General features: G+C 33.6%; 1 protein-coding gene across 1 annotated transcript; it reads right to left on the bottom strand.

Moving 5' to 3' along the window:
* Window positions 1–6,472: 6,472 nt before the first annotated feature.
* LOC18439317 (Aha1 domain-containing protein) lies at window positions 6,473–10,261 on the bottom strand. Its single transcript, XM_006849484.4, has 4 exons — window positions 9,679–10,261; window positions 8,128–8,682; window positions 7,036–7,115; window positions 6,473–6,781 (listed from the first exon to the last, which is right to left on the bottom strand). The coding sequence occupies exons 1-4, from the start codon at window positions 9,991–9,993 to the stop codon at window positions 6,688–6,690; spliced, it is 1,044 nt and encodes a 347-aa protein (XP_006849547.1). The 5' UTR covers window positions 9,994–10,261; the 3' UTR covers window positions 6,473–6,687.
* Window positions 10,262–13,794: the final 3,533 nt, after the last annotated feature.

The following is a 13,794-nucleotide window of genomic DNA, read 5'->3' as shown; positions in this document are numbered from 1 at the left end:
TTCTTATTCTCCTCGGGCACATTGAACCCGGTGTTGTTAGCACCGGGCCATATTACCACCAGGTCGGACCAGTTAAAACTGACCATGTGTGGCTAATTCTTGATGCAAAGAATCGAGTGGCTAAATTAGTTAGTTTGAAAACTCGGCGAGTCGAACTAGACTCTCCCGATTAGACTCGAGAACCGGCATACTCGTGCCAGTTCCACTGCAATACCGGGAATCGCCCGTGTCTAGAGAAAACTTGGCGATTCACAATAGTGAATCGTCGAGTCCGGTCGGTTCTCAACAGTGACTCGCCCAAGAACACGGGCTGCACAGTGTTCTTCACGATTTTCATGATTTTTGTCATTTTCTTATCATTTTTCTTCTTTGTCAGCTTTAAAATCGAATCTTGCATGCTTTAATTTAAATTTTTCAGTCATTTCAGTCAATAAAAGGTAATAAAAATCACCGATTTTGACAAAAAAAATTTGGATCTATGAAGAACGAAAAGTGAGTTTTAGGGTTCCGCCATTTCTCTTATTTCAAGCAAAAGAGGACATCATTTTTTATAAAATCTGAAGGTTATTGATCGTAAGAGTGTTGTTCAGAAGTTTTTGTTCATAATTTGTGAGTGTTTTGGACGATTACATATCAAATTTGAATTTGAAGCCACAGGTGCAAGAAAAACGGGTAAGAACTACGTTTTTTTTTTTTTTCCGCCATTCTATCAAATTCACTCAATATTTGCAAATAATTTATTAAATTTATAGGGTTTTGATTCCTTATAGGGTTGTTTATCATCACATGTATTCAATTTGATTTTATTTATTTAATTTTAGCTCGCTTTTTGAGAAAAAAAGACTGATGTCAGTGAAGAAAAAATGGAGTGCGGTTTTTTTTTTTTCCTGCTATTCTATCAATTTTACTCAATATTTTACAAATAATGTGTTAAATTTATAGGGTTTTGATTCCTTATAGTGTTGTTTATCATCACATATATTCAATTTTATCTGATTTATTCAATTTGAATTTGATTTTTGAGATTGAATGACTGATGTCTGTGAAGAACTACGTTTTTTTTTTTCTTCCTAAATTCAATCGACTTTATTTAATTTTTTGATAATAATGTGTTAATATTATAGAGCTTTGATTCATTATAGTGTTGTTTATCAAAACATGTATTCAATTTGATGTAATTTATTCGATTTGAGGCGGATTTTTGAGTTGGAATGATTGATATTAGGTAGGTCCGTGAAGAACTACGTTTTTTTTTTTTTTTTAATTCATGACCAATTTTTTTGAAAAATCGTGATTTTTCGAAAAATTGTACAAATCGTGACCAAGTTTTGATTATCATGAGGAATTAAACAATATTTTTAATTTTTATTGTTAAATTTTTAGTGCAAAAAATTGTATGTTGATAGATTATTTATGCAAAAAAATACATGTTATTTTATTTTTAATGCAAAACTGTATTTTTTAATTTGTTGTTAATGCAAAAAAATACATTAACAGATACATGCTATTAAACTGTATTTATTTTTAATGCAGTTTTGTATTAAAAATGTCTTTTTAATTTTTAATGCAAAAAATACATGTTATTAAACTGTATTATCATGAGGAATTAAAGTGAATATCATTAAAAAAAAATCGTGGCATGTATGATAATTATATTATCTTGCATTTTTCAATTTTATTATTAAATTTTTAATGTAAAAAACGTATGTTCTTGATAATTGAGTTGTAACCATGTTTAGAGCTTGTATTTTTTATTATATTAACTTGCATATTTGTAATTGAGATGTACGACTATTTGTGATCATTTCAATTGAGTTGAGATTGTGCCCACTATATCATTGTAAATTTTATTTGTAGCATTGTGAATGACTATATCATTGTAAATGTTTTTTGTATCAAATATACGTGTTGTGGCATTATGGATGACTATATTATTGTAATTTTTTTCTTGATTCTAAGTGTGACTTATACAGACTTTTTTTTATCTATAATGTTGCATAATTTTTTTTTTTTTCTCAATAGGAACTAATTCATGTTTGTCGAAATGAAGATTTGTGACAAGTCCATATGTATTGGCATTGTGAATTACTATACTATTGTAAAGATATTTTTTATTGATACTATATCAATGTAAATTTTTTGTTCTATATATAATGGCTAATATAGGCTATTTTTATCTATGATGTTGCATAAATAAATTATTTTTCCCAGTAGGAACTAAAATATTTTTGTCAATAGAAGTATTTTGCATTAACAGCAAATATAACTTCATGAACTACCCCTACATATTATCACTACACACAATGATTATTTTCATGTTGAACTGTTAGGTTAATTTTTAACCTTTTACATATTAAAACAATTGAACCATGACAAGATCTGCGGAAGACCCTGCATGGCAACATGGGGTCAGACTTGATCCCAACAAAAAAAACAAAATTATTTGTAATTACTGCCAAAGAGTGATAAGTAGTGGGGTACATACGTTCAAGCAACACTTGACAGGGGTTAAGGGAAATGTTTCTGCGTGCAATAGTATCCCTAGTAATGTAAGAAAGCAGATGGTGGCATTTCTCAAGGCTACCAAAGGTAAAAAAAATTGTAAAGCAGATGATGGATGAGGAGATCGCTAGTTTATATGCGCCATCAAGCATGAATGATCCAGAAGAGCAATATAATAATGACTTGGAGATGGCCACAAGAATGAGTTTACAGGAAACAAATCAGAGGGAACGCGGGTTTAGAATGACTGGTGGTTATGACATGGGCATACATGGTGGGCCTAGCTCAGACATGCATGGCGGGCCCAGCTAGAGCATGAATGGCAATCCCAGCTCAAATATGTATGGAGGGATTGGTGGCAATATGTATAAAGAGGACTCAGACGTTGAAGAAATTGTTTCTAGCTTATCTAGGAGTGCCAGTATTGCAGGTCATGGTCGTATAAACCCATTTCTCTTAAAATCTAAGTCACAACAGATGACCCTCAAAGACATGGTAAAAGGTACGAAGAACATGTTGGGTAGATATGTTGATAAATTGTTCTACGATAAAAGAATCTCCTTTGATGCAGCCAATAGCTCATATTTTCCACCTATAGGCAACGCAATCCAGAAAGTCGGGCCCGGGGTAAAACCCCCGACGGCATACGAGCTCAGTGGGCCAATATTGGATGAAGAGGTGGATGAAGTTAGAAAGTGGATTGAAGAATATAAACCGAGTTGGCCAAGAACAGGTATTACTTTCATGAGTGATGGTTGGTTGAATAAAGTTAGAAAAAAGGAGTTTTTAAACTTCATGGCCTATTCTCCAAAAGGTACATCTTTTTTGTCTAGCAAAGAAGTATCAGGGATAAAGAAAGATGCAAACTTCTTGGTACGACTATATGATCAGATAGTGGAAGATGTGGGAGATAAGCATGTAGTCCAGTTTATTACGAACAATGCATGTGCATGTGTTTCTGTGGGCAGCAAGTTGATGGATAAAATGAAGCATTTAGTATGGACCCCGTGTGCTGCACACAGCATCGATCTTATGTTAGAGGATATCGGTGAGATCAAAATTGTGAAGGAGAAACTCTACAGAAAGCGAGGTTGGTGTTGAGATTTATATATAACCACTCTAAAATTTTATTTTTGTTCAGAGAACAGTCTAAGAAAAAAGAGATAATCAGGCCCGCCAACCCGCTTTGCGACATATTACTTGGTTGTAGACTCCATTTGGGAATCTGAAGGTATATTAAAGAGATTGTTTACCAATGAAAAGTGGTTAAATGACCGCTTCTCGAAGTCTAGTACCGGGCTAAAAGTGGACGGCATAATATCAAATAGAAGGTTCTGATCTCGATGTTCTAGTGTCGTAGAGGCCACTACCCCTTTGGTCACGGTGTTAAGAATGGTAGATGCTGACAAAAAAGCTACCATGGGCATTCTTTATAAAGGTATCGAGAAGGTCAAATCAGCTATTGGGAAGAAGTGTAGTTTTACTAATAAAGTGATCGAGATTATAAAAAGAAGGTGGAACACCAAATTTGGACGTCCAATTCATTATGCAGGTAAATATATATTTATATCATTATAGTGTTTCATTCTAAATTATTTTTTTATGAAATTTTAAATGATATTTCTCTATCTACATATTTTCTAGGTTACTACTTCAACCCAAAATTTTTCTATTTGACACCTGAACATCCCCACAAGATTATGGAAGAGGTCAGATACATTATTGTCATATTAAAGAGAAGCCATCGAAACCAGGTAGCAGCAATACAAGAGGTATTATTTAATATTTGGATAAAAACTTGATTGAGTTGTTATATTTGTGAGAAATAATACACTAAAATGAAATATTTTATTTTAGCTTGCTATGTATAGGGATGCTATAGGATCATTCGGAACTAGACTTGTCATGAATTATCGAACTAAGATAGATCCAGGTTATCCCCTAACTAATATTTTGTTCATTCATATATTTACTCTTATGAATTGCTCTTGCCCTTACAATGCTTTTTGCATTTTAATCTAACTGAATGATAGAAGATATATGGTAGTCATGCACCTCACCTAAAGAGGATAACAATCAAGGTGCTCTCCCAGACATGTTCTGCTACTGGCTCTGCTACTGGTTGTGAACGAAACTGGAGTACGTTCCAATGGTTGCACACTACTAGGAGGAATTGACTCGTTTCGGAGAAGCTTCATAATTAGTCTATGTCCATTACAACTTAAACCTCCGAGAGCGACAAATAAGAAAGAAGCTTGATGATTATGGACCGATAGACTTGGACGCAATATTTGTCACAGACGCAACAAAACAATAGGTAGTAGAAGAAGATGAGCCAGTGTTGCACAAGAGAACGTTCCTTGAGACTATCGATGAGGAACATCTTGAAGAAGGTGATGAGCAGCATGAAAGAAGCAGCCCGCCAACATATTCACAATTCGTTGAAAATGTCGGTGATATTACACCTAATGAGGGAGAGTGGGAAGGGAGTCTAAGGGAAAATGAGAGAGATGATTCTGAAGCCACCCAATCCCAACCAAATTATTCACATATCGAGTCCCAACAACAAGAAGGTAAGGATAAACATGACAATGTAAGTGACTATGAAGGATGGACAAGCTTCGGGGATTTTAGATTAAAACCACAACAAAACACTAACACTCAAAAATTTGGGTATAATCAAGTGCCCACTAATTTGGATGATTCATTTTTAGAACGAGTCAATAAATTGTCACGTGAGTTCAATCAATGGCACCAGCGTGACCAAGATGAAAAACGATGTCGTCTGTCACTTTATTTTTAGATCGTATGTTGCGAATTGTATACTTTATTGCAGTTCATGTATGATGATATACTTAATCCATAATAATTCTATGTTTGTCCTTTTGTGTGATGTAAATTAAATAGTAAATAATATTTCATGCAGAGAAAGAATATATCAATAATCGCATATTCATGCAAAGAAAGGAAAATTCTTAATGAAATACCCCCATTTCTTATTGAATTCCTAAAAAACAACATTTATAATGAATTTTAATAATTTTCTCGAATTTTTTTTGAAATTTAATCCAACCGATTCAACTTATTCTCGATCCGGATGGATTTTTGAAGTGGTCTTTTTAAACCACTGGTCAAACATCATCAAAAGTTTAACCAGTTTTTACCGGTTCTGAGTAGCCTGCTCCCAGTAGTCAGCTGCATTCCATGCGCAAACATCTTCAAGTACAATTTATGGGACCTGGCTAACTACAACATCGTTATGTTTCTAGCTCTTTCTAGCCCCCGACTAAGTGATAAACAAAAGCAAAAAGTTTTGATAGGGCTCAACCCTATCAGGCAAGCCTCACCTCAAAACTAATGAGAAATTGCATCCCTGGCATCGCAAAACCTTCAAATCGATTATCTCGAACTTCACCATTGTGGTTGTGAAAAAAAAAATTCAAACCCTAATAGTAATGTATAATGTAACATGTGTCCATTTTGCCCCAAAAACAATTGTTCATGAATCCGCAAGATCAGTACCATCTTTTTTTTTTAAGAAATGTTGACGTTAAGATCTGCACCATCTTTTGAACTTCAAATTTCATAATCGGTAGTGGAAATTGATCCTAGAGCTATCATAGAGAAGATCTAAGGTGATTTGATTCTAGAGCTATCATGGAGAAGATCTAAGGTGATATTTTCCTTTGTTTTCGTAAAACCTAGGCCCTATAGAATCTCCATCCTAAACAAAATCCAAATTAATCTTTACTACAACCGTAAAACCGTAACTTCTCTCTAGTCACTACCCACCCCAACAAAACTCTAGTCATAGTTGGAGAACACTTGTAGCAATGCCAGGCCACATAATTCATGAAGCATTGAACAGGAAACCAAGGTGAGTTACCATGGATGCTTAGCAAGATCGGAGTTTTTGGCTTCAATCAGAACAAGGTCAAATCTATACACGCTTTGGAGCAACAAAATAATAAGATGGAAAACTGAAAAATTTTCCATTTCAGGTCTGAGTTGAGATAATAAGAGATACAGAGACCATAACCATGAACTAAATTAAAAGTTAAAAACGATAGGAAGTACACGAGCCAAACCAAATGTCCAAGAGGACAGGACAGCTGTGATTGATTCAATAAGAGCAAGAGAGATATATATGAGGCGGTAGTTTGGACAGTGTTGTTGCAAAGAGTTTCATATTCCATATCCAAATACGGCACGTATCTTATGAAAGATGAGATCTCTCCAGCCTCTCTCTGTGTTCTCCACGACAGTTGCATTCCCATATCTGCAATATATGGAATACCATCGGAATAAAAAAACAAACACAACCCAAAAGCAGAAAAGAAAGTTCACAAACTCGTCTAGAGTAAAATGAAGGTAAGAGAGAGTGTGATGATGTCACCCAAATACATCGTAAACAGTGTTGCATGCATTTATGTGCATCTCATTTCCACGAGAGAGAGAGAGAGAGAGAGAGAGAGAGAGAGAAACCACAAGGCTGTTTTGAATTTCAGATTAACTAACAATACTAAGGCATACCTGTCTTCTTCAGGAACATCAGTTTGTGTGAGTTTGATTATTGTTACACCTGGCTCGGGCTCTTCAAAAATTAGCCGCACCTGCAACAATATTAACCAGGCGGTAAGATCAACCTGCAATAAATGAACTTTCTTTCTGAATTAAGTTATAAAAGAACATATGTCTGAACAAATAGCCAGTAGTCAGGTCCAAACACACACACCCGCACGCATACAAAGAAACAGGTATTGGTTAGCTGAGAGCAGAAAACACCACCATATTAGCCACAGAATGCACCATATAATTGAGAGAGTATCAAAAGACAACAAAAACAGCAACCAAAAAGAAAATTTATACATGTAAATGTATTAAAAAAAGTGGATTCTTCACTTCCACAAAGGGGCACTTAAGTACCATATCAAGACTATCAGTTAAATGAGAAGTCAACAAATAGTGACCCACCACGCTCAGGTTAAACAATGCGAAGAAAGTTTGAGTGGAAATATGGACATTTATAACAATATAGACTTGCCAGAATTGAATGACCACCATGAAAGTGTCAACAAGTAAAAAATTTATCGTATAAAAGTGGAAGAATACTCACTAACAAATGTACGATATATATATGCGGAATAAATAAGAAAATTAGCAATACAAGGAATGAGACCAAGGTTCAGAAAGCACTGCACAACTGGGTTTAAATCACCGAAAAAATATTGTGCATTTCAAGGGCAGTTGTTCCTCGTCGATAGCTAACTCATAGTGAAGTCCCACACAATGTGATTTTTTTCATTTGATAGAACTTAGTGAACAAATGTATCCTTCTGAGATACTAATTTTGAGCAATAAAGAATTCACCATATGGATGCCCAAAACAGTAGAAAATTCCATGGCAACATTACAAAGCATCAAAGAAGTGATACAAAAGCGTTTTTTCCCAAACACTTATCAACATCAAAACACGGGTATTTTAGCAGTTTTTCAGTGTAGTTTTTCAGCTCTCATGCAAACTGAAACTTTTGATGCAAGTTAGAACAAAGGAGATAGAAAACAAAATAAATAATCAATATTGACAAGGATTATCCAAGTATCATCTCAATTATGAATGCATACCGTGGAGTGAATGCCCTCAGGCCAGCTACCAAACCTCCATTTCTGAACAATCAGCTTCCCTTCTTGAAGTTCCTCAATGACACCCGTAATTGACCCATCAAAGAGTGAGAAAGACGCACCCACATCCTTACTGATCTTCGCATTACTTTGAGTAAATCCCTTCCACCTATTCTCATCCATTAAGATATCATATACATCGCTTGGCCTGCAAAAGAATTTTTCAGTGAGAAAAATTGTCTTAAACCCTTCTTTCACTTTTTTCTTGGCTGGAGGTGGAGTTGGTGTCGCAGGCTGAGCATTGCTATCTGTGTTATCGACCTTTAGCTTTGAAGAGCCCTTTGGTTTGAGTTCCAACTCATCCTTTGCTGGCCCACCAGCACTCATGCTCTCCACATATTTTCTCACTCTTTCGAGAAGAATTGGCTTCCCTTTCGATATGAAGGCCTCTTTAAGGCATTTGCCTATGGGACCATCGTCTTTCACGATGATCTTGACTTCTGGGTCTTCGTCTGCATTCTCATCTGCAATGTATGGGAATTCCACGTCCCCATCCACCTACGCAGAACATATTCCACATGAGAAGAGAGAAATAGTGACCCAAATTTATTCAAAAGCAAGCTACATTGAATGAAGGGGAACTAAAAATTCTTCAGAGAATTTTTTGTTGTTCATGTGCTTTCAACAACCTACAATATCAACAAAAAATTCCACATTATTTGAGCAAATGCAAATCAGATATCATTGTATCTAGTTATTTAGAACATGCCTAATCATATTTACATGTTAGGTGAGCCCAAGAAGCAAAACCCAACACAAGCACAAAACTCAATAAACAATGCCCTATCTTCGCAAACTTTCCATCAACACACCAACATAACCCACCCCAAGATTCGTGAACTTAGTTTATAACTTTGTTGATTTCTGAATAAAACACAGCAAAATTCTCCAGTAATCTTCAGCGCAATGTCGTTAAAAAATTTAAAATAAAAAACAAAAATAACATTTTTATTTCATCCAGCACCGAGGTACTAAACTGCCATATCAGAATCAAGACGATCACAGACAGTTAAAAAACAAAAAAAAAAAGTTATGGCTGCATTTTGGAGACATACCAAAATTTTTAACAGAAAAATAACAGGGGTTAACTCCCTGCAATCAATAATGACTGAGTTGTTGAGCAAATAAAAGGTTCTTCAGATAATAAGAAGTTGCAGACAATAAGACAAAATCAGTATCTAAGATAATAAGTAACAACCACCTGATAATTGAAGTTCTGAATTTTATAGCAGTCTCTCTAAAATTTCGTCCCTTCCATACCATTAACTCGTGAAATCTTTCCCGTATGAATTATTTTTATTTATTTATTGATACAACAAAAGACATGGTTGTCTATCAAAAAAACACAACAACGGACACATTTTTCCAAAACAATACCATAATACCCAAGTAAAAAACTCAAAAATAATGAATAAACAGGTAATTATCTCAAAATATATATAATTTTATTCTCAGAACTAGCATCAAAAACCTATAATGGCGGTGACTTCACACCTTTTGAAGGCTCTTTCCTTCTGAATCCTTAGCCTCTCCTTGCCAACCCAACTTCACACTTATCTCATAACCAGGAATAATCTTCCCCTTCCTAATATTCACATAGGCCTCCCCTTCTACCTTCTCGACCCTCTTCGTCTTGATCCATAAATTTCCCTCCCCCTCAAGGATGACGAGGTCCTGAAAAAGCTTCGAAAGCAAGTTCCTCGACCACTCCAGGCAATCTTTCTCAGCCCAATGCCAGTTATGAACGTTTGCACCATCAGCTCTGTCCTCCACAATCCATCTCTTGTCTCCCTCACCATACTTCGCCATGAATCAGGGCAAGAAGCTCAAAAAAAAAAAGTGGCGAAATTCTACAGAAACCACGGTTTCAAAGAAGGTTATTCAAATGAGAGGTGAAGAAAAACTAGGGTTTTGAGATGAAAGCAACAAGCAGAAGATACAGGATTTTAACAGGAGAAAGAGAGTAGTGGCAACAATTAGGGTTACGGTTGTGGATTTTAAATGAGGGAGTAGAAGAAAAATTAGGGTTTTGCAAAAGGTCGAAGATAGACTTCTGGCTTGGAATGCTCCAGAAAGTGGAGGCGAGAGGGTGGGAAAAATATATTATATACACAACACACTCTGTGTTGTGTACGAAACATATCGGCAATCTACCGTACGTTTAGACGGTTGAGACTTGAGATAATCTCCGTTACAGTTTATAGAACGGATGATAAATAGGTGGCAATAATACTTATTTATAAATGGAAAAAGTTTATATAAGGTTGCAACATTTTTTTTTTCTATTTAAAGAACTGAGCGAGAAATTTGGGTTAAAGAAAAACAACGTATTTATTGATATAGAAAAAGCTTATGATAGAATGCTCCGGTACTTGATTCGGTAGAAGTTTGAAAAGAAACTAGTCTCCAAGCATCACATAAACTTTGAGAAATATATGTATGATGAGGCACTAACTAGTGTGCGGATAAGTAAGTTTTGAGTGACAATATATCTATATTAAGGGTTAGCATTTAGCCTATACCTATTTGCCAAGGGTTAACATTTAACCTATAGCTATTTGTCTTAGTTATGGACAACTTAACTAGGCACTTACGAGATGAGGTATCGTAATGCTCGTTGTTTGCAAATGATATAGTTTTGATTGATTAGACTCGAAACAGCATCAACACAAAGTTAAAACTTCGAATAAATGATCTAGAATCTATATATTTTAAAATTAGCCAGACTAAAATGAATTATATAGAATGAAGTCAAATAATAATAGGAATAAAGACGATGAAGTAGTTAAGATTGACGACAGGGAAATATAAAAAAGAGCACACTTTTGATATCTTCGGTCGATAATCCAAAAAAATGTAAAGATTGGAGAAGATATCGTACAAAGAATTAGAATTACGCGGGTGAAGTGAAGATGTGCAATCAAATTTTTATGTTATCGCTAAATACCAATAAAGCTAAAGGGTAAGTTTTATTAGACAATTGTGAGACCCGCTTTGCTCTATGAGTTTGAATGTTGGGCAGTCAAAAAATAATACATCCATAAAGTGAGTGTAGCGAAGATGAGGATGTTGAGATGGATGAGTAGTAGGATAAAAATGAATAGAACCCAAAATAAAGACATTCAATAAAGTTTAAGTGTAGAACCAATAAACGATGGTGAATGTTTATCATACTTGAGACACAAAAAAAGTAGGGCATGGTGAATGTTTATCATACTTGAGACACAAAAAGTAACGTGTCCTGACCTCTAATTTCTCATCTCATGGCCTAGGGTGATTCTCAATGTTATCATAATTGGACTGACCACCTAAACAGTGCGGAGTTTGGTCAAGTCAAAATATGTTTAATTGTCAATTAAAATGATAATACCCTATTTTTTAAAAATAGAAAAGATAAATAAAAATAGTTAAAATATTTGCTAAAAAAATTATTTCGCTAATCCAATCGGTAAAATAAGATGTTTCAACCAGCCAAAAAATTTAAACCAGTGGTTTAAAAAATGGATCGGTGGTCCTGATCCGGCACCCAAAAACCCCATCTGGATCGGTGAATCGGCGTTTCGGATCTGGAATTGGCTGAATCGGTCGGACTCGACCTAAGAAAAAATTCAAAAAATTATTAAAAATCATTATAAATGTTGTTTTTACGAATCCAATAATAAATGACAGTACTACATTAATAACATTTACTTTTTTGCATCAATATAGGAATATTGAGATTTTCTTTCCCTGTATGAAGATTCTCATCAAATATTTATTAAAATCTAACTAAATACAATATTATACATTGAAATTAAAATTATTGGTTTGTATTTTATTATTTTATTATACAAATAAGAATAAATTTGAAATTTGTCTTGTAATATTTTCTAATTTAAAAATCTAATTTACAACTATAACAAAAAATAATACATTGTAAAATTTATAATGTAAATAAATTAATCAATAAAATATAACATTTGGTTTTATAAATTAATAAACAAAAAGTAATACATTACAACCTAACTAACTTTAATATTATATATTGAAATTGAAATAGTTGGTTTATATTTTATAAAATATTTATAAATAAAAATTCTAAAATGTCTTATAATATCAACTAATTTAAATATTTTTATTTAAAACTATAATAAAAATGATATATAATATAATTTATAATATAAATAAATAAATATAAGATTTGGTTATCAATGTATAATTATTAATTATAATATCATGATTAAAAAAAATATTAGAAAACAGTTCCATATCATATGATTAAAAACAAAAATAAAACCTCTTATAAATTTTAATGTTATGATATTAAAAAAATTTAAAAATATATTTTTACCTAAAAAATGTACCACGCTTTTTTCAAACAATTTCCAAGCACACTCTCTAACTTGCCAAATCATTATGTCATGCCGACGATTTACTGCAGCAATACGTCGAGTCGTGACGTCACACACTGCTTTTGTATAGATAAAACACCCAATCCCGGTTTTTGGCCAGATTTGGGACGGGCTAGGCAATTCCCAATCCAGATCGCCCGATTCCGAACCCAACATTGATTTAAACCATTAATTTTGAATAGTTGCCGGCAACCTTGATTTTTATTCTAGAGAAGACTAGCCAAGGATTAATAATAGACATTTGGATGAATCAAAGCAAGCGGTCAATCCTGCCTTTTTAAATAGGAAAATTATCGCTAATATATCTATATTTTAATAAAATTGGAAAAAAAAACCCATAACATTCCAAAACCCCACCTACACATTTTTTTCCAATTTTTGGCTTTTTTGGATGAAAATAGCATTCACGGTAGTATTTTTACCGTAAAGAACATTACAGTAATTTAATACCGTAATAAGTTGAAGGAGTATTACGGTAATTAAAATACCATAATACATTAAAGTAATATTAGTATAATTTAATTACCGTAATAATATTACGGTAATTTAAATACCATAATAAGTTGAAGGAGTATTACGGTAATTAAAATACCGTAATACCTTAAAGTAGTATTACAATAATTTAATTATTGTAATATTGTCCAACCCTCAAAACAAAGGATTTTCTACTTTCTCGAGTCTACTATCTATTTACTCCCTTAACAAAAATTCATGCTAGCGGTATTTTTCAAATCTCAAATTTTTAGGATATAATCTCTACTTAATTTTTATATGGTTCTCAAAATTTTAGAACAAAAACACTCTTAAATAGGTGTTTTTGAGTGAGAGAGTGGATTTACATCATGCTCCCATGGGAACATGGATTTTTTGAAAAGAGAGAGAGGTAGCCCTGATATTAGCTTCGGTTTGAGGCTTTTCAACCAATTAGCTGGTGGAAGTGACTGGGAAAGTATTACAGTAATAAGAATACCGTAAAGACTTCCCACGGGCGTACGATGTGGATCTACTCCCTCACTCAAAAACACCTATTTAAGAGTGTTTTTGTTTTAAAATTTTGAGAACCATATAAAAATTAAGTCGATATTATATTTTAAAAATTTAATATTTAAAAATACAGCTAGCATGAATTTTTGTCGATGGAGTAAATAGATAGTAGACTTGAGAGAGTAGAAAATCCTTTGTTATGAGGCTTGGGCAGTATTACCGTAATTAAATTATT

This window comes from Amborella trichopoda, chromosome 4, assembly GCF_054954075.1.
Source record: "Amborella trichopoda isolate Santa Cruz 75 chromosome 4, AtrichopodaSantaCruz75HAP2 v2.0, whole genome shotgun sequence".
In the NCBI taxonomy this organism is placed as follows: domain Eukaryota; kingdom Viridiplantae; phylum Streptophyta; class Magnoliopsida; order Amborellales; family Amborellaceae; genus Amborella; species Amborella trichopoda.
Note: the sequence above shows the minus strand (reverse complement) of the source record. Positions and strands in the feature narration are given on the sequence as shown.